Source organism: Salvelinus fontinalis, chromosome 1 (assembly GCF_029448725.1).
Source record: "Salvelinus fontinalis isolate EN_2023a chromosome 1, ASM2944872v1, whole genome shotgun sequence".
Lineage (NCBI taxonomy): Eukaryota > Metazoa > Chordata > Actinopteri > Salmoniformes > Salmonidae > Salvelinus > Salvelinus fontinalis.
Genome location: NC_074665.1, coordinates 41750529 through 41775185, shown reverse-complemented (window position 1 = coordinate 41775185; position 24657 = coordinate 41750529). Strand labels below are relative to the sequence as shown.

Here is a 24657-nt window from a genome sequence, read left to right as displayed (position 1 = left end):
ACAGTTTTCTCCCTGTGCACCAAGTCAGAACCGAATAATAAATAAAGTGGGCATATAAGCAGACAATGAAAGCTCTTACAATATTCGATGATGACATTTCTCCAAAACAGGCTATAGGCTACATGTGCACTACCAAGTCAGAACAGTAGGATAAATTCTGAGGGGGAGAGGGACCAAATTATTAGGGTGGAGCACATAGGCTACTAACAGGTTACTACAAAACATACGCTTAGAATTACTTTCTTAGCTACCATATACATAGCTCACTGGCATATTAAATAATAAGTCATTTTTTGACTCACCGTTGTTGTGCTGTGCTCACTTTTTTATTTTATTCAACCTTTATTTAACTTGGCAAGTCAGTTAAGAACAAATTCTTATTTACAATGACGGCCTACACTGGCCAAACCCAGACGACGTTGGGCCAATTGTGCGCCACCCTATGGGACTCCCAATCACGGCCGATTGTGATACAGCCTGGATTCGAAACAGGGTATCTATAGTGACACCTCTAGCACTGAGATGCCGTGGTAGAGATGCAGTGGGTGCCACTCGAGAGCCCACTTGAACAGGAAGGTGGCGTGGCAGTCCTTCTTGTGGGCAAATTTTGTCATCAAACTTTGTCCTCAAAGTCTGGCATTCTCTGGATTTATGGTGATGTCAAGACAACTGGGAACTCTGAAAAAAACGAAGTCAAATCATGACATCAATAAACTTTAGGTTGGAGCTCTAGAAAGAGGCCAGAGTTCCCGAATTGGATGACCGTTCAAAACCTTTTTTTTCTAAGTTCCCAGTTGTCTTGAACTCACTGTGGTCTGAGATTTCCCAGTTCCAAGTTCCCAGTTGTTTTTAAAGCGGAAGAAGCCACGCTGGATTGACAACATGGCCAATGTATTCTACCTTTTCTGGCCCATGGTGTTGCGTGTGAATGTTTATCCTTTTAAGCTTGGAAAGAGACAGATGTTTTAAATTCTTAAACCCAGACTTGAATGGACCAAATAGCAGGCAGGGGAAGCAAACTAGTGATTGCTTTGCAACATTTAGAGTAAGCCACTGATTACTTCCAAACCACTCGTTGTTGAATTTGTCATTTTCGACTTGTGTAATGTTTATGTCCAATGGCCGATGAGCACCGTTACGTTTGATCTATAATTTGTCTTCATATGAAAAGGATTGAAAAGGATTTTCCAGTAGATTGTCGATGTGATTCATAATGATGACTGCTTGTCTAGCTTGCTAGCTAAGATGTTTAAAGTATGATGTTGACATGATCAGTCCAATCAAAGCTACAGTAGATATAATGTGATTTGACATCATTTTATCTGTGACCAATGACCTTGAGCTTTCTTGGATGGGCACTTCCAATGTAAATCTATGGCAGCGCCCAAAGGGGCTTGAATTGCCTAGGACTCCCTGTAGACTCTGCAGTGAGGTAGTGTCCCCATGAGTGACAGACCACTGAGCCAATCACGGAGCAATTAGAGAAGATTACCAACGCATAGGCTCTGTATTTTCTGCTGGCTGCCCCTCCACCACAGAAATCACTGAGCTAGGCTGAAACACCTGCATTTTGGAGCTGCCTTACTCAAGAAAGAGATCATGTTTGAATGCGGCTTTATTAACTCAGTATATATTTTTTGTTTGCAAACTGATACGTAACACGAATGAATGGCAAAATAACATGCAAAACAGGCCCTGAACAGGTGGGGCTCAAAACAAGTGAGGCAGAGCCACTGAGTAGGATTATGTGTTTTCACATGCAAACGCGATTGCTTTTGTTAAAAATGCTTTATCTGCCTACCAATGAAAACTAGTTTGAAAATTCTAACACATTTTATGGAAAATATATGTATGTTTCTGGATGATGCACCATGCTGCTTCGGTGACCACATCCCTGATTGTGCGAGACAGTCCTGCATTTTGGCCCTTTGTCCCGTAACCAAACAATCATGTCCCGCATTTTATCAACAAATTAAAACGTTACAAATTTTACAAAATTATGTCAAATTTCAGTCAGACTTCCTATTCATTTGATGAGAGTTGACATTCCAACCATTCTCTTTTGTAGTCAAGTTGTGCGTATGACAAGATATACAGTGCATTTGGAAAGTATTCAGACCTCTTGACTTTTATTTCCACATGTTATTACGTTACAGCCTTATTATAAAATAGATTTTTTTTAAATCCTCATCAATATACACACAATACCACACAAATTAATAAAAAATTAAAAACAGAAATACATAAGTATTTAGAACCTTTGCTATGAGACTCAAAATTGTGCTCAGGTGCATCCTGTTTCCATTGATCATCCTTGAGATGTTTCTACAACTTGATTGGAATCCACTTGTGGTAAATTCAATTAATTGGACATGATTTGGAAAGGTGAAGGTTCACCTTCCAATAGGACAATGACCCTAAGCACATATCCAAGACAACTCAGGAGTCTCTGAATGTCCTTGAGTGGCCCAGCCATAGCCCGGACTTGAACCCGATCGAACATCTCTGGAGAGAACTGAAAATAGCTGTGCAGCGATGCGCCCCATCCAACCTGACAGAGCTTGAGAGGATCTGTATAGAAGAATGGGAGAAACTCCCCAAATATAGGTGTGCCAAACTTGTAGCGTCATCCCTTAACAGACTCAAGGCTGTAATCACTGCCAAAAGTGCTTCAACAAAGTACTGAGTAAAGAGTCTGAATACTTACACTACCGTTCAAAAGTTTGGGGTCACTTAGAAATCTCCTTTGTTTTTGAAAGAAAAGCAACATTTTTGTCCATTAAAATAACATCAAATTGATCAGAAATACAGTGTAGACATTGTTAATGTTGTAAATGACTAATGTAGCTGAAAAAGGCAGATTCTTTATGGAATATCTACATAAGCGTACAGAGGCCCATTATCAGCAACCATCACTCCTGTGTTCTAGTGGCACGTTGTGTTAGCTCATCCAAGTTTATAATTTTAAAAGGCTAATTGATCATTAGAAAATCCTTTTGCATTTATGTTAGCACAGCTGAAAACTGTCGTGCTGGTTAAAGAAGCAATAAAACTGTCCTTCTTTAGACTAGTTGAGTATCTGGAGCATCAGCATTTGTGGGTTCGATTACAGGCTCAAAATGGCCAGAAACAAAGAACAGTACATTAGAGTATCTAGTTTGAGAAACAGACGCCTCACAAGTCCTCAACTGACAGCTTCATTAAATAGTACCCGCAAAACACCAGTCTCAACGTCAACAGTGAAGAGGCTACTCCAGGATGCTGGCCTTCTAGGCAGAGTTGCAAAGAAAAAGTATTATCTCAGACTGGCCAATAAAAAGAAAAGATTAAGATGTCCCGTGTGGCTCAGTTGGTAGAGCATGGCGCTTGCAATGCCAGGGTTGTGGGTTCAATTCCCACGGGGGGACCAGGATGAATATGTATGAACTTTCCAATTTGTAAGTCGCTCTGGATAAGAGCGTCTGCTAAATGACTAAAATGTAAATGTAAGATGGGCAAAATAACACAGACACTGGAGCTCAGGTACACCCTCTACCCCTGAAACACACACACCATTTTCCCAAGCATCTCTGTGCAGTCAGAGTTTTGATTATTTTGTGTCACCAGGGCCACAATAATTTGCCCCTCCCCATGTGTTACTGCAGCTAGTGTTGCCAGCACTGCCACTACCTGGGTGGAGGCACCCCACTGGAATCTCCACCGGCTAGGTACAAGGTTGTCAAGGTTCTCATTAGCAGCTTTGAGAAATTCCTTGTATATTATGCTCACCCATCCGGGGGCTTTGGCTTTATAGGACCAACCCTGCCAGGCAGGCTCAGAGTCTTCAGGGGGCGGTGCTGCTTTAGTGGGTCTCTGACCACATTTATCTTTCTGTCTTGGCTGCATATAGGCTACTTGCAGTAGGCCTATAAAACAGATCAGGACTTCTCCTTAGTGTATGAGTCGCTCAGGTGGGTGTTTGGGACAGTGGTTCCCAACCTTTTTTGGGTACTGTACCCCTAATGCATGTCTGACCAGGATGATTCCTAGATTAGCTGTAAATTTGACAACAATTTGGTTTACGCACCCAGTCAAGTTCAGCAGACTTGTTTTCAATGTAAGGGAAGTCGGAGTTGAACTCACTTGAGTTTGGATGAATGTGACCCGATTCAGGAAAGTAGACATTTGTCGCAAGTCACGACTTCCCAGGAGAGCGGTTTGAACGTAAAAAATATTTTTATAGCAAAATGTGTTTTTTGGGCAGAAATGCCTTCAAGCCCAGGATTTTATTGGGCTATTGTTCAGCTGCCTGTCTAACCGTTAAGAAACACATTGAGTCAAGACAATGCCAGAGCAATCAAACATTGTACAATACAGTAAAAGTGACTATTAAACTGAACTGTAAGAATCATTATTTCTACAGTATTTACAAAGGATTAGAGCAAGCAGGTTGGCTGTATTCATTTGCATATTAATGCATATTAGGTTTTTATACAGTGTTGGAAAAAGTACCCAATTTTCATACTTGAGTAAAAGAAAATGACTCAAGTAAAAGTTACCCAGTGAAATCCTACTTAAGTATATTTAAAACACACTTTTACTCAAGTATTAAAAGGAAATGTAATTGCTAAAATAGGGATGACTAGGGATGTTCTGTTGATACGTGTGTGAATTAGACCATTTCTGTCCTGCTAAGCATTCAAAATAATTTATTAGGAATGTAGTGATTTAAGTATAAAGTTGTCAAATTTTAAAAGTAAAGATGCCTAAAAAACTAGAATAAAAATACTTGAAAGTACTTAAGATTTTTACATCACTGGTTTTATATTCCTTGCACTTCTAGAGGCCTAAGCAAAGGCTTTCAAATTGGTCACGATTGCAGAACATAACAGATAAAAGTGGACATGGGTAAATATTCAACCATTAAAAAGTTTAAAATTTACTACCACCCTGATCTGTTCCATACATTCAGTTTTTCAATTGCTTAGACAATTCCTGGAACAACTCACCATTTTCTCAAATCTTCACACAAGTTTAAAAACTCACACCCAACGGTACAAACATCCAACTTCTGGGTCCCAATTCAAACTTTGCCCTCAGACAACACGCAAGCTGTCAAAAACAGACTGTTTGTTACATACTGGAGAGATTAATTCAAAACACTGCTACCAAAGTGTTTAGAATAGGTTTTCAGAGAAATCATTTGGAAAAATCACAGCACTGACTATCCAGATTACCCATTCAGGAACACCCTGGCAAGAGAAATTCAAAACAGTACTGTAATAAATTCCTCTTACATTATTGGATAGGGGAATACCACAATATGCTGTTTTGGTAAAAAACTTGACATTTGAAATGTCACACTGACAAAACATGCGAGAAAGAGTCCATGCACAGTAAAATGTTCAAAATATTTATTTCCAAATGCAGCAAATGTACAGGTTACTCAGCATCAGTGTTCTCATCATCAATGTCACACATTATGTTTGCCCTTACCAGGCCCTTACCAGGCAGTGTGGGAAAAATGCCCTTGTGTGCCTTAGAAAACCCTGGATAGATGCCACAGGCACATCACCACAGGCGTCCACCATTGCCTCCAGGAGGTTTTAGGGAATGGGAAAAAAACTACACTGAGAACAAAGTGGATTACATGTATCACAGTAACAACAAGGCAAATGGCCCGTTTTCCCTTCTGAAAGTACAGACAATGGATGCAACCGTGTAACGGCTTCTCAGCTTCTCTAATAGTCCTCCCATGTATGAGCACATGATGAACTAGGGTGGCACATATTTAATCTGAGATTACTTGTCTTTGTTGTTGTTGTTGTTGTTGTTGTTGTTGTTGTTGTTGTCGTCCTCTTCCTCTCTGTTGTCTTGCAACTTCGGCATTGTTAGGATCCATTGTTCCAAAGCACATGGACATGCCACTAGGCCCTATTTATTGATCCTGCAATTCTGATTGGTGCGTTAACAATTTTGAGGCTTAGTGTTTGCACCTGGAGAAAGGTGTGCTCATTGAGTTTAGGTTGTGATGACTTGAGTTAATTATATTGAGAGCATGTGTTTGCTGAATGAATACATAGTGCAATGAATTATTTATTTGGCCAATTTTGTGTAAGGTTTTGCAGAAAGAGTTTTGAATATTGAAACGTGTGGAAACAGGTGAATAGTGTTTACGGTTATGGGAAATGTGTGTGTGTTTTCGGGAATGACGTAAGGGTATGGGTTTTTGTGCTACAGGAACCAGTTTTTGTGTTTTAAGCAATCAAGAAAAACTGTAATAAAAATAAATGTAGGTTATTGACACTTTTATACTATTACGTGGGGGAATTTAATTTAGAACATTTCTGAAATTCCATGACACGGAAGTACTTTTTTAGTGTTGCTGACGAGACGCTGATCATGTGAAGAGTTTGCAAATCAAATGCCCAATTGTGGTGCTACCAGACAGCAGAAAACAAGTAAGTTAAACTTTATTTATTATAATTTAAATTAGTTAAGTGTTGAGTTAGATTACATACTGTGTCCCCAGTCATTATTTAAAATAATTTTGGTGACTTCACGGCAATTGCTAGCTAGCCGAAATGTAGCTAGCTACCAGGCTCAGCTAAATAAAAAGCCACATGGATTCATCCACAACTCATAGTCACGTCATGAGATTTGTAAACGAAAGAAGAATATAATAAGACAAATCAAATGGAGTTTCCTATCTCCCCATTTAGAGATTCTGGCGCAGCACAAAAATGCCCTTATCCAGATGGTGTGACACCGGCATTTCCAAATAGACCTGCTAACTTTGTTGTTTCTTTTAAGGTTGGTACCTCCAGCAGGCAGAGAGGCAAGAACCATTCTTCCACCAGTTCAGGGACAAGCTACACTATTCATAATACTGTGTAATGCTCAATGTAATTGCAGTGCTGGTCTTTTTTAAACTGAATGTATTTGTATCGTTTAAGAAATGTACAAATTAAAGGAAATGTATGGTTGAAACATGCCTTTAATGTTTATTTGTTTTAGCTGTTTGTGATAGAATTCCTTAAGTATTAATACATTTGTTTACATCATTAAGCATTTCTGTGATATGAATGACCAAAGTTGTCTGACTTTATAGTAAGTACAGCGTCATATGTGACCCGTTTCAAGAAGCTAGGGGTATATCCCACGTCATTACTTCACAGGGGAGGCATTTGATTTAAAAAATATATATATTAAAATACATTTTTAGGCAGAAGTGCCTTCTGGAGCATGTGAACTTTCATGTGCCTTAATAACAAACTTGTATGCCATCTGTAAATATGAATACAATTGTTAGATTACTAGCCTAGATGGTTAAGCCACAGAAAAAGACAGTGATGTTTTAAATGTATGTATTTCGGTCCTTGACTAATAATGTTCTGTACTATGTATTATGTCATGTTTCATGTGAACACCAGGAAGAGTAGCTGATGCTTTTACAGCGGCTAATGGGGATCCTGATAACTACCGAACCTTCCTGCTAGACATGATTGGCTAAGATAATGGGTGGGCTGGACATGCCGAGAGATGAGTTCCGATTGGTCTACCATTTAGCAGGCTTCTGTCTATAACATGAGCTGCTCAGTATGTGTAGATAATCTTTGCTACCACGGCTTTTTTGAAAGATATAACGTTAGCCAAGGAGATCTGCAAAAGTGTTGCTACTGCTCTCAACAACATTGCTGCTCAGAATTTAGCAGGCGCTATCAACAAAGATCAGTGAGGGAAAAATGACTTCTTTCTGCACACGGTCAATGTGAACCTGGCCAAATAATCTGTAGCTAGCTACAAACCAAATGGAAAAGACACTGCCGTGAAGCTTTCATTCATGTATACGGGTAAGAGTCTAGCTACATTTTCAGATATTATACATTTCTAATTTAGTCAGAATGTCATTTTCAATGCAAGTTTAAGCGTATTGTTCACTAGCTAGCGAACGGTAGCTTGCTGGCTCGATAGCTAATGTTACGTGTATGATCTGTGTAGTAGTATTATTCATACCTCAGAAATCCATTTGCATTGCTAGGTATGGCCTAATGTTTTTTTTATTTGTACCTTTATATTTATATAAGAACAAATTCTTATTTACAATGATGGCCTACCCCGGCCAAAACCCTCCCCTAACCCGGACGATGCAGGGCCAAAATCTGCACCGCCCTATGGGGCTCCCGATCACGGCCGGTTGTGATACATCCCGGGATCAACCCCGGTCTGTAGTGACGCCTCTAGCACCGCGATGCAGTGCCTTAGACCGTTGCGCCACTCGGTTAGCTAGTTAGCAAACATTGAACCTAGTTGGTTAGCTTTAGCTATCTGCAGATTCATACTCCAGCATTTCATGCACTGTAGCTAGCTATGACAATCCATTTGTACTGTAGCTATGGGTTGGGATTAGGGTTAATTGATTAGCTAGCTAGCTACATGTCAAAACAAAAGACCTCATTTCACAAGATAATGATTACATGACCCATCAAGTTAGCCAGGTGTGGTTGGGGGTGATTACGGCCATCTATTGAATTTCATGAACATGTGTACATGTCTAGACAATAGTGACCCACCCACTTAGCTAGATGTGGCTGGGGGGTGGCTATAGCATTTCTTTCACATGACCCGTCAATTTAGACAAGTGTCTGGGTAAGCATCATCTAATAATTATAAAATATGAATAAAATATTTGTATCTGGACACTTTCAAAGTCGGATTAGGATTTAAGCCAAGGACTAGATAAAGTGTATTTTTACCTGGAGTTTTTCCTTATTGTAGGCTACTACTTTTTGTCTTGGAATCGTTAGTTGTTTACTACACCAGCTTACTCACTCTGTTCAGGACATGGCCTAACATGTGAATTCTTAAAGAGATGGGTGGGGCTAAGGCTTAAGAGGGTGTGAACGATTTTGAATGGGTGTAGACAAAGAGCCCTACAGTAGGTGTACCAAAAGATTCAAGGGCCATTTCCTTTTACAATGGTGGCTGATCTTTCAGTGGGGGAGTGGGTGAATGTGTCAAAGACCTGATGGGCCCAACACCGCACGGTAGAAAGCCACTTTCAATTTCTTTAGGTTGGGCTTTCATCAAGGTACGTGTTTCTTGTTGTAATGTCGTCCCCGGGCTATTGCAGACACAGTACATATAAGCCTGAGATATCAACCATTCAAAGTTGGCCTTAGTGGGAGTGAACATAGAATTCTATAGGAGTGACCTTACAGAGTAAATTATTTGTCATTGTCACTAGTTAACAGAGTGAAAAGTCATAATTATGGCTAAAACCTTCCCATTTCCACAATTTATCTTCTTAAAATTAGATTTTAAACCTAACCCTAACTAATGAAGGCCAAGTTTGATACGTTGGTCCACCAGACCTTCCGCACATTTGGACGGATGTGTCTGGGAACGAGATTAGGTGTAATGTGACTAACATGACTTCACTTTAGAGCGTATTCCAATCCTTCAACCCAACATGTCACCCTTTATAAAGCACATGTTTATATCATATTCGACATAGTGGGTTATGTCACATTTGACATGGTTGATTATGTCACACAATAATGCTACATTTATGAACCCTTTATAAAGCATGAAATATGGTTATAGATACTTTAACACATTTACGTAGTGCTTATGAAGGCATTATGAAGGCTTTATAAGCTGAATGTAATTTAAAGCGGGACCGGAATATGTTTTATAACAGGGCCATTGACCAAAATCTGGCCTGGTCTCAAGGTCTTTGGACCATTGGATGAACAAAATATGTTATCAATAGTCTAATACCTAATTTAGGTTATTTATCTGAGAATTCCCTCCCGAGTGGCGCAGAGGTCGAAGGCACTGCATCGCAGTGCTTGAGGCATCACTACAGACCTGGGTTCAATCCCAGGCTGTGTCACAGCTGGCCGAGACCCATGAGGCGGCGCTCTATTGGCCCAGCGTCGTCCAGGTTAGGGGAGGGTTTGGCCGGCCTGGATTTCCTTGTTAGAACAGAAGTGTTGTTTTGTCCACCTGGTTTACAAGTCATTGTAGTGCTCTTACACAACATAAATCAGGAATTCTGTTTTGGCTCAATTTCAACTCGATGTCTTTTAGCTATTCTTGTTGTATCAAATCAGGAGTCAGAAGGGCTAGTGGAGAAGGAGTCTCATTTCTTATACACAATTTGTTTCCTCACCTCCTCTCCTCGCTTTCCTCTTATGTTTTCAAGAGGATGGGAGGAGAGGATGTGAGGAGTCGAGGAAATCCTCTAGCAGGTCATTTCTATGTCCAAGTATAAGATGCATTGCTGACGTGAAGGTGCAGCACCGGTTTTGTACTAAGTGAGTTTGTATTATAGGACTGACTGTTATGGAGATCAGTTTGACAGCTTGTTTATCTTTAATCAGGTGGCTTGAAAGATGTAGCTAGGAGATGGTCCTCATTGCCATCCAATTAGAGAGTCAAATTTGAGAAGGAGGCAAGGAAAGTCCGGGAAGCAGGTGAAGGTAACAGAGAAATGAGGCAGGTGAAATGAGGCAGGCTTAGCACCACTGCTGCTTCAGGCAGCTGAAGCAGCAGGTTATCACTGTAACATCAATGCAATGGACATAATAATGCATATTCAGTCACCAACCATAGAAGAAAGCATTATGAAAGTGAATAGTCAGGGAATACACACACTTACATTCATCTTGTTCTTATAGGCATTTCAGCAGGGATTTGTGCACATTAACATCTTGCAGTGTTAATTCTTAGATTAATACAACCCAATGGTTTTGTGTTATTAATATAGGTGTGGAAGCTGGAAAAGGAGGGAGTGGAGGTCATTGTTATGGTCCATAAGACAAAGGACCGGGTAGTGAAGTATTCTTCATTACAGAAGGCGATATATACATGAAGGGGCATGGCGATGCAATGAGTGAATTTGTCGACCATTTAAAAGGTAAGGAAAATACATACAATTATATTTATGTAATTGGTGCGGCACATTGGTGCAGCTGGCTTCCGGGTTGGAGGCGCGCTGTGTTAAGAAGCAGTGTGGCTTGGTTGGGTTGTGCTTCGGAGGACGTTTGTGTTTTGTATAATCTGTCCATGGACCTATGTTTAGAGAAAATGAAACACTTTCATAAAATGTACTATAAAATGTGTTTGTTGTGATGGGGAGAATGAATTTAATGTCCATATGGCACTTGTAGTAAGTATCAAATAAGGATGTTATGTCCGTTTGCAACGTATGGTCATAGGAAGTCTGTCACGTCATGTATGTAGGTGGCAGGGAAGTCAATCGCAGGAGAATCTGAGTATTTTAATAACTTAAAACATAACCTCCAAAACCAAAGTCCATAATAAAATAAATGTGGGTACAAGAACCCGTCGCACACCAATCCATAAAACATGAACATAACAATAAACAATCTCTGACAAGGACATGAGGGGAAACAGAGGGTTAAATATACAACAAACAATGAATGGGATTGGAACCAGGTGTGTAAGAAGACCAGACAAAACCAATGGAAAATGAAACATAGATCAATGATGGATAGAAGACCGGTGACGTCGATCGCCGAGCACCACCCGAACAAGGAGGCATCGACTTTGGCAGAAGTCGTGACAAAGTCAGGTTCCAAATCCAAAAGTCAGAGAACCATGCCCAAATGGCATATATAACGTCCAAATGGTACATGTAAGTATTGAAAGTGCCAAATCAGGATGTTATGTCAATTTGCCACATATGAACACAGTAAGTCAGGTTCCAAATGCCAAACTCAGCAAACCATGTCCAAATGGCCTATATAACGTCCAAATGGCACATGTAAATATTGAAAGTACCAAATCAGGATGTTATGTCCATTTGAAACATATGATCATAGGAAGTCAGGTACTAAAAGTCAATGAAGTCAGGTACTAAAAGTCAATGAACCATGTCCATGTCCTACTGTAGGGGCAGTGCTCAGTGACATAATTTCCTGAAACAGGAGGTAAAAATATACAATATAGGTTCACAATATCAACACTTAGTATATCAAAATATATAGAACCATACATGAGGAATGTGATATATTTACACTGAGTGTACAAACTATTTAAAAAACCTTCCTAATATTGAGTCCCTTTTGCCCTCAGAACAGCCTCAATTCATTGGGTCATGGCCTCTACAAGGTTTCAAAATCATTCCAGAGGGATGCTGGCCCATGTTGACTCCAATGCTTCCCACAGCTGTGTCAAGTTGGCTGGATGTCCTTTGGGTGGTAGCCATTCTTGATACACACAGGAAACTGTTGAGCGTGAAAAACCCAGCAGCGTTGCAGTTCTTGACACAAACCGGTGCACCTGTCACCTACTACCATACCTCATTCAAAAGCACTTCTGAATGATCCCTCTGAATGTCACACATAGACAATCCATGTCTCAAGGCTTAAAACTCCTTCTTTAACCTCTCCTCCCATTCATCTACATTGATTGAAGTGGATTTAACAAGTGACATCAATAGGGATCATAGCTTTCACCTGGTCAGCTTATGCCATGGAAAAAGCAGGTGGTTTTAATGTTTTGTACACTCAGTGTGTATATATACTACCGTTCAAAAGTTTGGGGTCACTTAGAAATCTCCTTGTTTTTTAAACAAAAGCACATTTATTTTGACCATTAAAATAACATATAATTGATCAGATCAGATCAGATCAGATACAGTGTAGACGTTGTTAATGTTGTAAATGCCTATTGTAGCTGGAAACGGCAGATTTTTCATGGATTATCTACATAGGCGTAGAGGAGCATTATCAGCAACCATCACGCCTGTGTTCCAATGGCACATTGTGTTAGCGAATCAAAGTTTATAATTTTAAAAGACTAATTGATCATTAGAAAACCCTTTTGCAATTATGTTAGCACAGCTGAAAACACTTGTGCTGATTAAAGAAGCAATAAAACTGGCCTTCTTTAGATTAGTTGAGTATCTGGAGAATCAGCATTTGTGGGTTCGATTACAGGCTCAAAATGGCCAGAAACGAATAACTTTCTTCTGAAACTCATTAGTCTATTCTTGTTCTGAGAAATTAAGGCTGTTCCATGTGAGAAGTTGCCGAGAAACTGAAGATCTCGTACAAGGCTATCTGAGCAGCTTACCGATCGCTGCAGCTGTACATAGCCCATCTGTAACTAGCCCATCCATCTACCTACCTCATCCCCATATATATATTTTTTTATAAACTTTTTTGCACACCAGTATTTCTACTTGCACATCATCATCATCTGCACATCTATCACTCCAGTGTTAATTTGCTAAATTGTAATTACTTCGCTACAATGGCTATTTATTGCCTTACCTCCTTACTCCATTTGCACACTGTATATAGAAAATACACTGTATTTTTCTATTGTGTTATTGACTGTACTTTTGTTTATCCCATGTGTAACTCTGTGTCATTTTTTGTCCCACTACTTTGCTTTATTTTGGCCAGGTCGCAGTTGTAAATGAGAACTTGTTCTCAACTTGGTTAAATAAAGGTAAAACATTTTTTTATTTTATTTTTTAAAATATCTCCATAAAGCTGTGCCCTTGGTGTAATGAACACGAGGGGAGACAGAGAGCTGGTTTCAAGCGCAGGGAGCAGTAGGTGTTTACTGCAAAGGACCACAGGAGGAGGCAGGTTCCTGGGTCCAGGGGCAGGGAAAAGGTCATACACAGGGGGTCCAAAAGGGCAACAGTACAGGCAGGGAAAAGGCTAGTAGCGTAGTCCAGGAGATCAGGCAATAAGTAGATATAACAGGAAATCCGATAGGCTAAAGTACAGGCAGGGAATAGGCAAAAGGCATCGTTAGTGAGGCAGGCAAAAACTATCCTACACGGGAGGAGAAAAACAGAGCTCAGAAAGACGTGTCACACAAAACAAAAAATACCTCACAGTGATGGGGTGCAAATAACTGAACTAAATAGCGTGTGCTAATGACATACAGGTGATTAGAATTCAGGTGATTGGGATCTGGAGAGTGAGCTGCATTCAGGGGATCTCGGTGTTGAGAGCGTGAGCTGGAAAGTGAGCTGCGTTCAGGGGATCTACGTGTTTGAGGGTGTGAGTTGGAAGCAGACGTTACACTTGGTAGATAGTAAAAGAACAGGACGGACTGAAGATCTGTGGTCACTCAGAGGCTCTTTGTCTTATGCCGTGTGACCAATTTACTCAGAAGCAAAGATGATTGGGAACAATACAGGTCTATTCTGTTCCTCAACTTTATCTCTATCCCATGTACTTGACTACACACCTAGACCAGTTATGGGGAGTGAACATGGAAGTGAGGAACCAACCTTCCTCAGAAGCACAGCATTGGTAGGATAGATATGTCTTACTATTTTTAAGCATATATAAATGGTTACTAGCATTACTATATAAATGGTTGGCAATTACAATATTAATTTTAATCTTTACATATCTTGTATTACTCATCTCATATATACTGTATAACATCTATTGCATCTTGCCTATGCTGCTCTGTCATTGCTCATCCATGTATTTTTATATTCTTTTTCCATTCCTTTACTTAGATTTGTGTTTATTTGGTAGTTGTTGTTAGATATTGCTGCACTGTTGAAACTAGAAGCACAAGCATTTCGCTACACTCGCAATAACATCTGCTAACCATGTGTATATGACCAATGACATTTTATTAGATTTAATATGAACCAAATCAGGTAAATACGTAATTTTTCTCTCACTTTTTGGCAGTACGTTCAACCAGCCTCACAACCGCAGAACACATGTAACCACGCCAGTTCAGGACCTCCTCATCCTTCTTCTTCACCTGTGGGATTGTCTAAAACCAGCCACCCGGAGAGCTGATGAAAATGTGGGTTTGCACAACCAATGAATTTCTCCTCAAACTGTCAGAAATCGTCTCAGGGAAGCTCATCTGCGTGCGCGTTGTCCTCACCAGGTCCTTGACCTGACCGCAGTTCGATTTCAGTGGGCAAATGCTCACCTTCGATTGCCACTGGCATGCTGGAGAAGTGTGCTCTTCACGGATTAATCCAAGTTTCAACTGTACTGGGCAGATGACTAACTGCGTGTTGTGATAGAAAAATTACATTTACCTGATTTGTTGGATATTTGATGATAATATACTTAACTAAACAGTGAGACATTTCTGTTCTATTAAATGTCTGTGTGAACTGAGAGGAGCCTAAAAACCTACAGCTGGCATTCCATAGATAAGATGTGGGTGGGTGTCACCGAGATAGAGATTGTTCTGTTCCTCCAAGCTAAGGCCTCAGCATTCCTAATTATCCTGCTATCTGGGAGACAACACCAGAGGCAGATGACCAGGATGAACCCAAAGTGGCTTATGGTGCCCCCCAATCTATATGGGAGGTGTTGAACCAGCCATGACTGAGCATTCTTGGTATCAGCTATTTAAGGAACAGCATGGTCTGTAAAGGGTAGGCTCTCGGACCATTCTAATTATTGCAAAAATTAATCAATATTAAGTAACGATGATTGTTTGAAGAAATGACAGTCCCTCTCAGTACTGAAATTTCCACGACAGTGTATGGTATCATGTTGGCGAGCGGTTTGGTGATGTCAACGTTGTGAACAGAGTGCCCCAAGGTGGCGGCAGGGTTATGGTATGGGCAGGCATAATCTATGCACAATGAACACAATTGCAATTTATTGATAGCGATTTAAATGCACAGAGATATCGTGACGAGATCCCGAGGCCCATTGTCGTACCATTCATCCGCCTCCATCACCTCGTTTCAGGATTATAATGCAATGCCCCATGTCGCAAGGATCTGTACACAATTCCTGGAAGCTGAAACTGACCTAGTTCTTCCAAGGCCTGCATACTCACCAGACATGTCACCCATTGAGCATGTTCGGGCAAAATGAGCAACTAGAGGTCAGGTATTTAATTTGAATGGTGGCCTACATATGACATTTTTAGAGTTGTATTCATTAGCGCACACTGTAGCAAAACTTTTACAACAGAAAACATACATGAGTTTCTTGTTGGACAAGTTTAGGTAGCCCCTCCCTGTTTCAGTCAGTTTTCTTCTGTGCGGTGTCTAATAAATACAACCCATTTGCACACGCAATGAATGAATGAGCACACATTGGAATATTCAACAATGATTATTCCAAATGAAATGTAATACCATATCCCTTTACCATATATATTTGAAATGTCCAATGCAGCCTTGTTATATATCAATATTAAATTATCTCTGAGTAACAACTAAAGATGCAATATGCAGAAATCGCTATGTAATTTCCTGGCTGCTAAAATTGTAATAGTTCGACAAATTTCAGTTCGTGACAAAACAAGCAAGTATAGTGTTGAGAATTCTTGTACCTTCTAAACCGCTGTGAAATATATTTTCCATAACCAAAAAAAGCTGTTTGAAGCTGGTGTACAAAACCAGAAGTAAAAGTAAAACGAAACTTAAGAACGGGAAGCATATAAAGAGCACACATAGACCAGCTTTACTGCTTCTTAGAAATCTGTCATTTTCATTGAAAGCAAGTCTAACTCACATTTTTATTTAAATTTGGTCGGGTAGCCCAAAAATGTACATATTGCCGCTTTTAAGCGCCTTACTGTAATCGTTTTCAATTATTTTCATTGTTTTGGTCACCATAAGGAAACTAACCAGCAAAGAAGAATTGGCACTTGCAACATCCATTGGATTCCAAGAGTGTTGTCTCATGAAAAAAAATGTGCAAGCACCTCAATCCATGATGAACAAACATAGATATTGGGATCAAACATTTGGCTGAATAGGGGCAAAATTGTGATTTCCAGTCGAAAGCGATGCAGCTAATCATTCCTTTCACGTCTCATGTTTAAAAAAGCAGGAAGTCTCTGTGAATCCATACAACCACTCAAGCCCCCATTAACACATGTTGGATAGTTCACAGTCCCTCCCTCCAAAACGTTCACACCAGAAAACCCAGAATTGCTTCCTCTTTTTAAAGCAGAGACATGTTCACTGGTGGTGGGGACAATTGGTAGGGGAGTTGTTGACCTTCCCACACGTTAATAGAGAAACAATGGCTCCATTGACTTGGCTGTATCCCGCCTCACAGCCAGAGCAGTTAAAGATCCAATGCAGCCATTTTTATCTCAATATTAAATCATTTCTGGGTAACAAGTACCGTACTGTGATTATAATTTAAAACAATGGTAAAAAATAAACCAAAATTGCTTCTTAACAAAAAGCAATTTCTCAAGCAAGACTTTTGGGACTGTCTGGGAGTGGTCTGAGTGGGGAGGGGAAAACTAGCTGTTTTGGGCAGAGAAAAACTTTCTTATTGGTCTATTAGCTTTTACCAGGCAGACCAAAACACCCTCGCACTGAAACAGAATTAAATTTCAGGCAGACTTTTTAAACAGCTCTTACACTAAAAAGGGCATTAACATAACTTTCACACTATTATTCCAACCTCATAGTGTGGAAATAAATATAAAATGGAAAATCAAATTTTTTAAGATCCTTTTTGCTTTATTTTGACTAATGATGAAAATGATTAAAAACACATATGGAATCATGCAGTAACCAATAAAGGAGGGGGTGTGATGGTGCTTTGCTAGTGACTGTCGGTGATTCATTTAGAATTCAAGGCACACTTAACCAACATGGCTACCACAGCATTCTGCAGCGATACGCCATCCCATCTGGTTTGCGCTTATGGACTATAATTTGTTTTGCAACAGGACAATGACCCAACACACCTCCAGGCTGTGTCCGATCTATTTGACCAAGAAGGACCGGGCCTCCACAATCACCCGACATCAACCCAATTGAGATGGTTTGGGATGAGTTGGACGGCAGAGTGAAGGAAAAGCAGCCAACAAGTGCTCAGCATACGTGGGAACTCCTTCAAGACTGTTGGAAAAGCATTCCAGGTGAAGCTGGTTGAGAGAATGCCAAGAGTGTGCAAAGCTGTCGTCAAGGGAAAGAGTGGCTACTTTGAAGAACCTAAAATATATTTGGATTATTTAACACTTTTTTGGTTACTACATGATTCCATGTATGTTATTTCATAGTTTGAATGTCTTCACTATTATTCTACAATGTAGAAAATAGTAAAAATAAATTAAAACCCTTGAATGAGTAGGTGTGTCCAAACTTTTGACTGGTACTGTATATCATTGCATGGTTTCCCCATTACTCCCAATGGTTTTGGTTAGCAGTGACGAAAGTTAGCTGACGTTAGTACTGGCTGTTTTAAGAAATCCGAACCAAGGATTAGTTTCCCTTGGGAGTAAGAAACAATATAACTGCAATGTCTAAAATACCGAACCGATCCTTTAAGTAATTATTTTAGGCATTGTTATAGATCAATTGATACGAACTTCAGACTTAAATCTAAAAGCTTGGTTAGTAAAGTGTAATTCTTAGAATTTCTGTTATTCCATGTTTTACCACAATATTTATTTATTCTGTTTAAAGAATGCATTTCACACAGACACAAAATATTGAAGGATGTTTTCCATGTATTAAGGCACACGTAGTGTATATAACCAATCATTACATAAAAAATACACATTTTCTTCATAAAATATTTTTTTTACATATGACTCCTCTTTGCACTGTAGCCAGCATAGCTGCATGGTTATTACACATACAACCATATTTGCTACAAAAAGCTTTTATTTTCTTCCTTGCTAGTATGGTGGATGTTTACGTCATGTTTTTTTTTTTTTTTGGCTCACTGATAGGTAGGAAACATCCCAATCGAACAAACCCTCAATGTACAGTACCAGTCAAAAGTTTGGACACACCAACTCATTCAAGGTTTATTTTTTATTTTTACTATTTCTACATTGTAGAATAATAATGAAGACATCAAATCTATGAATAACACATATGGAATCATGTAGTAACCAAAAAAGTGTTAAATCAAAATATATTTTATATTTGAGAATCTTCAAAGTAGCCACCCTTTGCCTTGATGAAAGCTTTGCACACTCTTGGCATTCTCTCAAACCAGCTTCATGAGGTAGTCACCGAGAATGCATTTCAATTAATTGGGGTGCCTTGTTAAGTTTATTTGTGTAATTTCTTTCCTTCTTAATGTGTTTGAGCCAATCAGTTGTGTTGTGACAAGGTAGAGGTGGTATACAGAAGATAGCCCTATTTGGTAAAAGACCAAGTCCATATTATGGCAAGAACAGCTAAAGAAAGCAAAGAGAAAAGACAGTACATCATTACTTTAAGACATGAAGGTCAGTCAATTCAGAAAATGTCAAGAAGTTTGAGGCGCTATGATGCAACTGGCTCTCATGAGGACCGCCACAGGACAGGAAGACCCAGAGTTACCTCGGCTGCAGAGGATAAGCTCATTAGAGTTAACTGCACCCCAGATTGCAGCTCAAATAAATGCTTCAGAGTTCAAGTAACAGACACAACTCGACATCAACTGTTCAGAGGAGACAGCGTGAATCAGGCCTTCATGGTGAAATTGCTGCAAAGAAATCACTACTAAAGGACACCAATAAGAAGACAAGACTTGCTTGGGCCAAGAAACATGAGCAATGGACATTAGACTGGTGGAAATCTGACCTTCGGTCTGATGAGTCCAAATCTGAGATTTTTGTTTCCAACTGTTGTGTCTTCGTGAGACGCAGAGAAGGTGAACGGATGATCTCTGCGTGTGTGGTGCTGGTGACACTGTCAGTGATTTATTTAGAATTCAACGCACACTTAACCAGCATGGCTACCACAGCATTTCGTAATGATACGCCATCCCATCTGTTTTGCGCTTAGTGGGACTATAATTTGTTTTTTAACAGGACAATGACCCAACACACCTCCAGGCTGTGTAAGGGCCATTTGACCAAGAAGGAGAGTGATGGAGTACTAAATCAGAAGATCTGGCCTCAACAATCACCCGACCTCAACCAATTGAGATGGTTTGGGATGAGTTAGACTGCAGAGGGAAGGTAAAGCAGCCAACAAGTGCTCAGCATTTGTAGGAACTCCTTCAAGACTGTTGGAAAAGCATTCCAGGTGAAGCTGGTTGAGCGTGTGCAAAGCTGTCATAAGGCAGTGGCTACTTTGAAGAATCTAAAATATATTTTGATTTGTTTAACACTTTTTTGGTTACTACATAATTCCATATGTTATTTCATAGTTTTGATCTCTTCACTTTTATTTTACAATGTAGAAAATTGTAAAAATAAAGAAAAACCCTTGAATGAGTAGGTATGTCCAAACTTTTGACTGATACTGTATATAAAAATATTCACAAGAAAAAGTACAAAATGCCACCTACGGTCCCATCCTCACATTAATTTGTTATAAAGGGGAGACTTGGGGAGGGTAGAGGCTGTTGAAATTGTGTTTTTTTTTTTAGATCAACTACATTGCAGTTAGCAACTGCAGACTGACTTATCCAAAAATCATAAAGAGTAGTCATTTAGGATGCAAGTTGATTTGTAGATCAGTCAGTCTGCAGTCTCCGACAGCAATGTAGTCGATCTCAAACACGCACACAGATACAGTGTCAGAGTGCAGAACTTCATGTAGGGGGAGGGAACCCCAGTCCTGAAGGGTCAGCTTGGATTGCTTGCGCCTCTGTGATTAACTTAGTGGCTGATTGGCTGATGAGCCCACTGATTAAGGCTTCCCAAGTCTAAATTAACCAATGTGGATGGGAGTAAGTATCTCTTGAGGACTGGAGTTGTGTGGTTGCTCCTCCAAGTTTAGTTTTTTTTTGCCCTTGTCTGAAATCTCTGGCGTTGTAAAATAGCACTAAACTCTTTAATAGGCCCCAGATTTCTCATATCGTCAGTGGAAAACCTTGTATCTCCAAAAAGTTAACTTTCAGGAATTAAAAAAAAAAATGTTTATTATAGTTTTGGAACCTCAAGGTATTTTGAATGACTTTGATTGGTCCTAGAGTCATGAAACTTTTACAGCACGTGGAAGGGAATGACTGTCAATATACTGTATGTAAAAATCTAAAATAAACGATATGAGATCTGTCAATGGCTCATCAGAAACTGCTGACAAAGCTCGTCTAAATTCTACGAGTACAAAACTGCTGGTTGTATGAAAAGCTATTGGCCGTAACTTCGGAGTTGTATAATCAATATCTATCAAATTTGTTAAGACATCCCAAATGCTTCAGAAACAAAAGCAACACATTTATGAGCGGCTAAAATTCTAAGCTTACCCATATGAGGACAACAAGATTCCAAAGCAAATGTTGCTAGTGCCGTTGCCAATACCTCAGGGAAGAAAAGTTTTTTTTAAAGTCATTAAAAAAATCTATGAATACTTTAACCATCCCCACCCGACAATGACACACATAGCTCATTGTTTGGTCACTATCAGGAAACTAACCAGCAAAGATTAATTGGCACTTGCAAAGTACATTGGATTCCAGGAGTGTTTTCTCATAAAAAAAAGTGCATGCACCTTAATCCATGATGAACCAATATAGATCTTGGGAACAAACATTTGGCTGAATAGGGGCAAAATGGTGATTTCCTGTCGAAAGCGTTGCAGTTATTCGTTCCTTTTAGGTCACATGTTTAAAAGTCTATGAATCCATACAACCCCATTCAAAAATGGTGGATAGTTCCCAGTCCCTCCCTCCATGCCAACTCCAAAACTTTCACACCAGAAAACCCAGGATTTCGCCCTCTTTTCAAAGCAGAAACGTGTTCACTGGTGGTGGAGGGGACAGTTGGTAGGAGAGTTATTGATCTTCCCACACGTCCATAAAGAAACAATGGCTCCATTGACTTGTCAGTATCCCCCTCACAGCCAGAGAAGTTAAAGGTCCAATGCAGCCATTTTTATCACAATATTAAATAATTTCTGGGTAACAATTTAGAACCTTACTGTGATTGTTTTCAATTAAAATGGTCAAAATTAAAATGGTCAAAAATAAACAAAAATAGATTCTTAGCAAATAGCAATTTCTCAAACAATATTTTTTCTAGGGCTGTCTGGGATTGGTCTGAGTGGGGAGGGGAAAACCGAAAACTAGCTGTCATTGGCAGAATTTTGGAACTCGTTCTTGTTGGTCTATTAACTAACTTACTGCCTGGTAGGCATGCAAAAACTCCATCCCACCACAACAGGCTGAAATTTCAGGCTGTCTTTTCAAACAGCTCTTATACTAAAAGGGCAATATCACAATTTCACAGTATTATTCCAAACTCAGTGTGGAAATATGTATAAAACAGAGAGAAATCACATTTTTGACTGCACTGGGCCTTTAACATGGAAATCGCCGTTTAAAAAATGCGGTTGATTATTAACTAGAAGTGTGGGCTTGTTGCCCAGAGGAATCTGATCATTGCATTGATTATCAAAAACAACGAGGGACACATTTCCCTCTTCAGAATCACACTCAGCAAGAATAAAAACATGTGTCATAAGAATAAAAATACATTGGTTTCTTCCAACTTCAGGGCCACCAAATTCTCAAAATATTCAACCGTAGTATTAGAACTCAATCTTCACTTTTCTTGGGCGTCCATGATCACAACGTTTGGGACACAGTGGAAGAATAACACTGGACCCCATCTTGGAAACTTTGGGAGTTATGCAGTGCATGTATTGCACATACTGCATTGTAAGCAACTGAAATTAAAACACAAATAACCTTTTCAAATGAAAATGTGAAACTTTTGCCAATGTGGTTTTCCACTATTCAGCTGGAAACCTGGAATTCCTTCGTACAGTAGTACCTTTTCCCAGAAATGTCACTGGTATGCTGTAAGAACTTATCAAGAACATTGCACACTGCACAAAGTCCAAGTTTACACAAACCCCCTTGGTCTTCTATATGTCAATCTATCATTTTAAAGCCACATTAATGAACACATGTATTCTCTGGCCACAATGGCTGTCTTCTAAATGCATAATGTATTTCTTTCATGGGGTACAGATGTCGGTCAGATGGTCAGCAAAGCCCTTCTCTTGGCCAAACAAAATGGCTTTGATTGTACCGAGCACCATCAGGTCTTCGAGCTGCTCACCAGAATATTAAACTTCTTCCTTATAAGCATATAAATGGCTTACCAGTGGGGGAAAATGGTTTTAAAAGACATCATATACAGGGCTTCCCTGCAAAAGAGACCTTGGTCTCAATGGGACTCCTTGCTAAAATAGGTTAAATACATTTCAACCAGTTTTGCCAACTAGGTTGTTTTTGTCTGAAGCCCCACACATATTAGTGTGTTGTACATTTTCCCCCCATAAAACCGGGAAGACGAGCAATGTCTTATATGTATGATTACAAGAAGGAAAGGATAAGGGAATCAGACACTCACATAATGATTCACGCACAAATATGACAATATACCACACAAACATGAATGATAACTTTCAATAAAATTAATCTAAAAACTAAAATATTTCAAATTTTATATCCCTAGTCCAGTGTTACTTGGATAATTCTCCCATTTATCATGAGATTACTTAAAATATTTAGATATTGTGGTGCTGTCTGTCTTTTGCCTGCTAGTAGTACCATATAGTCAGGATTTGAGAACTGTTTATTTCCGGTGAGTGAATTTCCTTGACCTTCAAAGTACCCAGTGTTGTTTCCGAGGCTGTGTTAAAAATGTTGACATTGAGGTGCTACCGTAGGGAGACAAGGAAGAAAGAAACCTTGGTGCGCGTTGAAACAAGTTCAGCACACACACGCTAATAATAACGTCCCTCCGATAATGCTACATTGTATTGGGTGGTGTTGTGTAACACCCCAGGTTTTCAGGAGATACAAGCTGGACATCCTCTGGCTGACAGTCCTGTGAGTGCTACTCCACACAGTACACCTCCATTCACTCGATCACACACTAGTTCCCCACTCATGCTAACTTAATCTCAGACACTCAACGTGCATTCACTCTTAATGCATTTTCTCTCAAATCCATGCACACAGGCACACACAGTCCTCACATACCCCTGCATCCCACACACACACACTCGTTCCCATCGTCCATCCCTCCCCCTCTCCTTCTTTTCTACAGCAGTAGCTACCCTATCACCTGTCTGTAACCCAGGTTCATGCCTCCTCACATAAATTTCCTGTCAGTCTCATCAGGTGTGCTCTCTCTGGCCGCTCCAGGTGTCTGCTAGGCCCAGGTACTCTGGGTTCTCTGCCGTGGGCGTCACAAAGTCATTCACCTGCCTGGGAGGAGGGTTAGGGCCCCCATCCCTCTCCCCACCACCACCCCCTCCGGCCCCAGCCTTAGCCACCAGGTCCAGGTAGTAGGGATTGTCGAAGGCAGGCGAGGTGGAGCCGGAGGTCATCATGGGGACCAGGTACTCCGGGTTCTCCACGCTGTGTCCCGAGCTCAGGCCATTGGGGAGGTGCCGATGCCTCTCGGCTGCCCCCTTGCGGGGCAGGGTGCTGGGGCGCTCGACGGCCCCCGGCCGGAGGTCCTGCACCTCCTGGTTGATGTACTCTGGGGGAGGAGAATGAGGAGAGGAGAATAGTTCAGATATGTAGTTTCACATAGAGATATACAGATTTAATTATATTTAAACGGTAGTCTTTGAACATAAAGAAGTACAGGTGTAGGCACAGCCATATTACGTGAATGACAAATTAATAGGATAGGGACAACACTCAAAGACTGATTATGACTTGCACAGATGTTTTTCAGCACCACGTATAAGTAGATGAATGTGTGTATTCAGACCTGAGCTCAAATACATTTTTCCCCCCTTCA

General features: G+C 40.1%; 1 protein-coding gene and 1 long non-coding RNA gene across 2 annotated transcripts in view; one reads left to right on the top strand and one right to left on the bottom strand.

Moving 5' to 3' along the window:
• The first annotated feature begins 6352 nt into the window (after nucleotides 1-6352).
• LOC129853563 (uncharacterized) lies at nucleotides 6353-6986 on the top strand. Its single transcript, XR_008759156.1, has 2 exons — nucleotides 6353-6440; nucleotides 6793-6986. It is a non-coding gene; the product is annotated as an uncharacterized LOC129853563 (long non-coding RNA).
• Nucleotides 6987-18435: 11449 nt separating this feature from the next.
• Nucleotides 18436-24657, bottom strand: part of erbb2 (erb-b2 receptor tyrosine kinase 2) — a 49198-nt gene continuing 42976 nt past the window's right edge. The window contains exon 27 of the mRNA XM_055921771.1: nucleotides 18436-24390. Within this exon, the coding sequence (XP_055777746.1) occupies nucleotides 24023-24390 (368 nt within the window). The 3' untranslated portion in view covers nucleotides 18436-24022. The remainder of the gene's footprint in view (nucleotides 24391-24657) is intronic.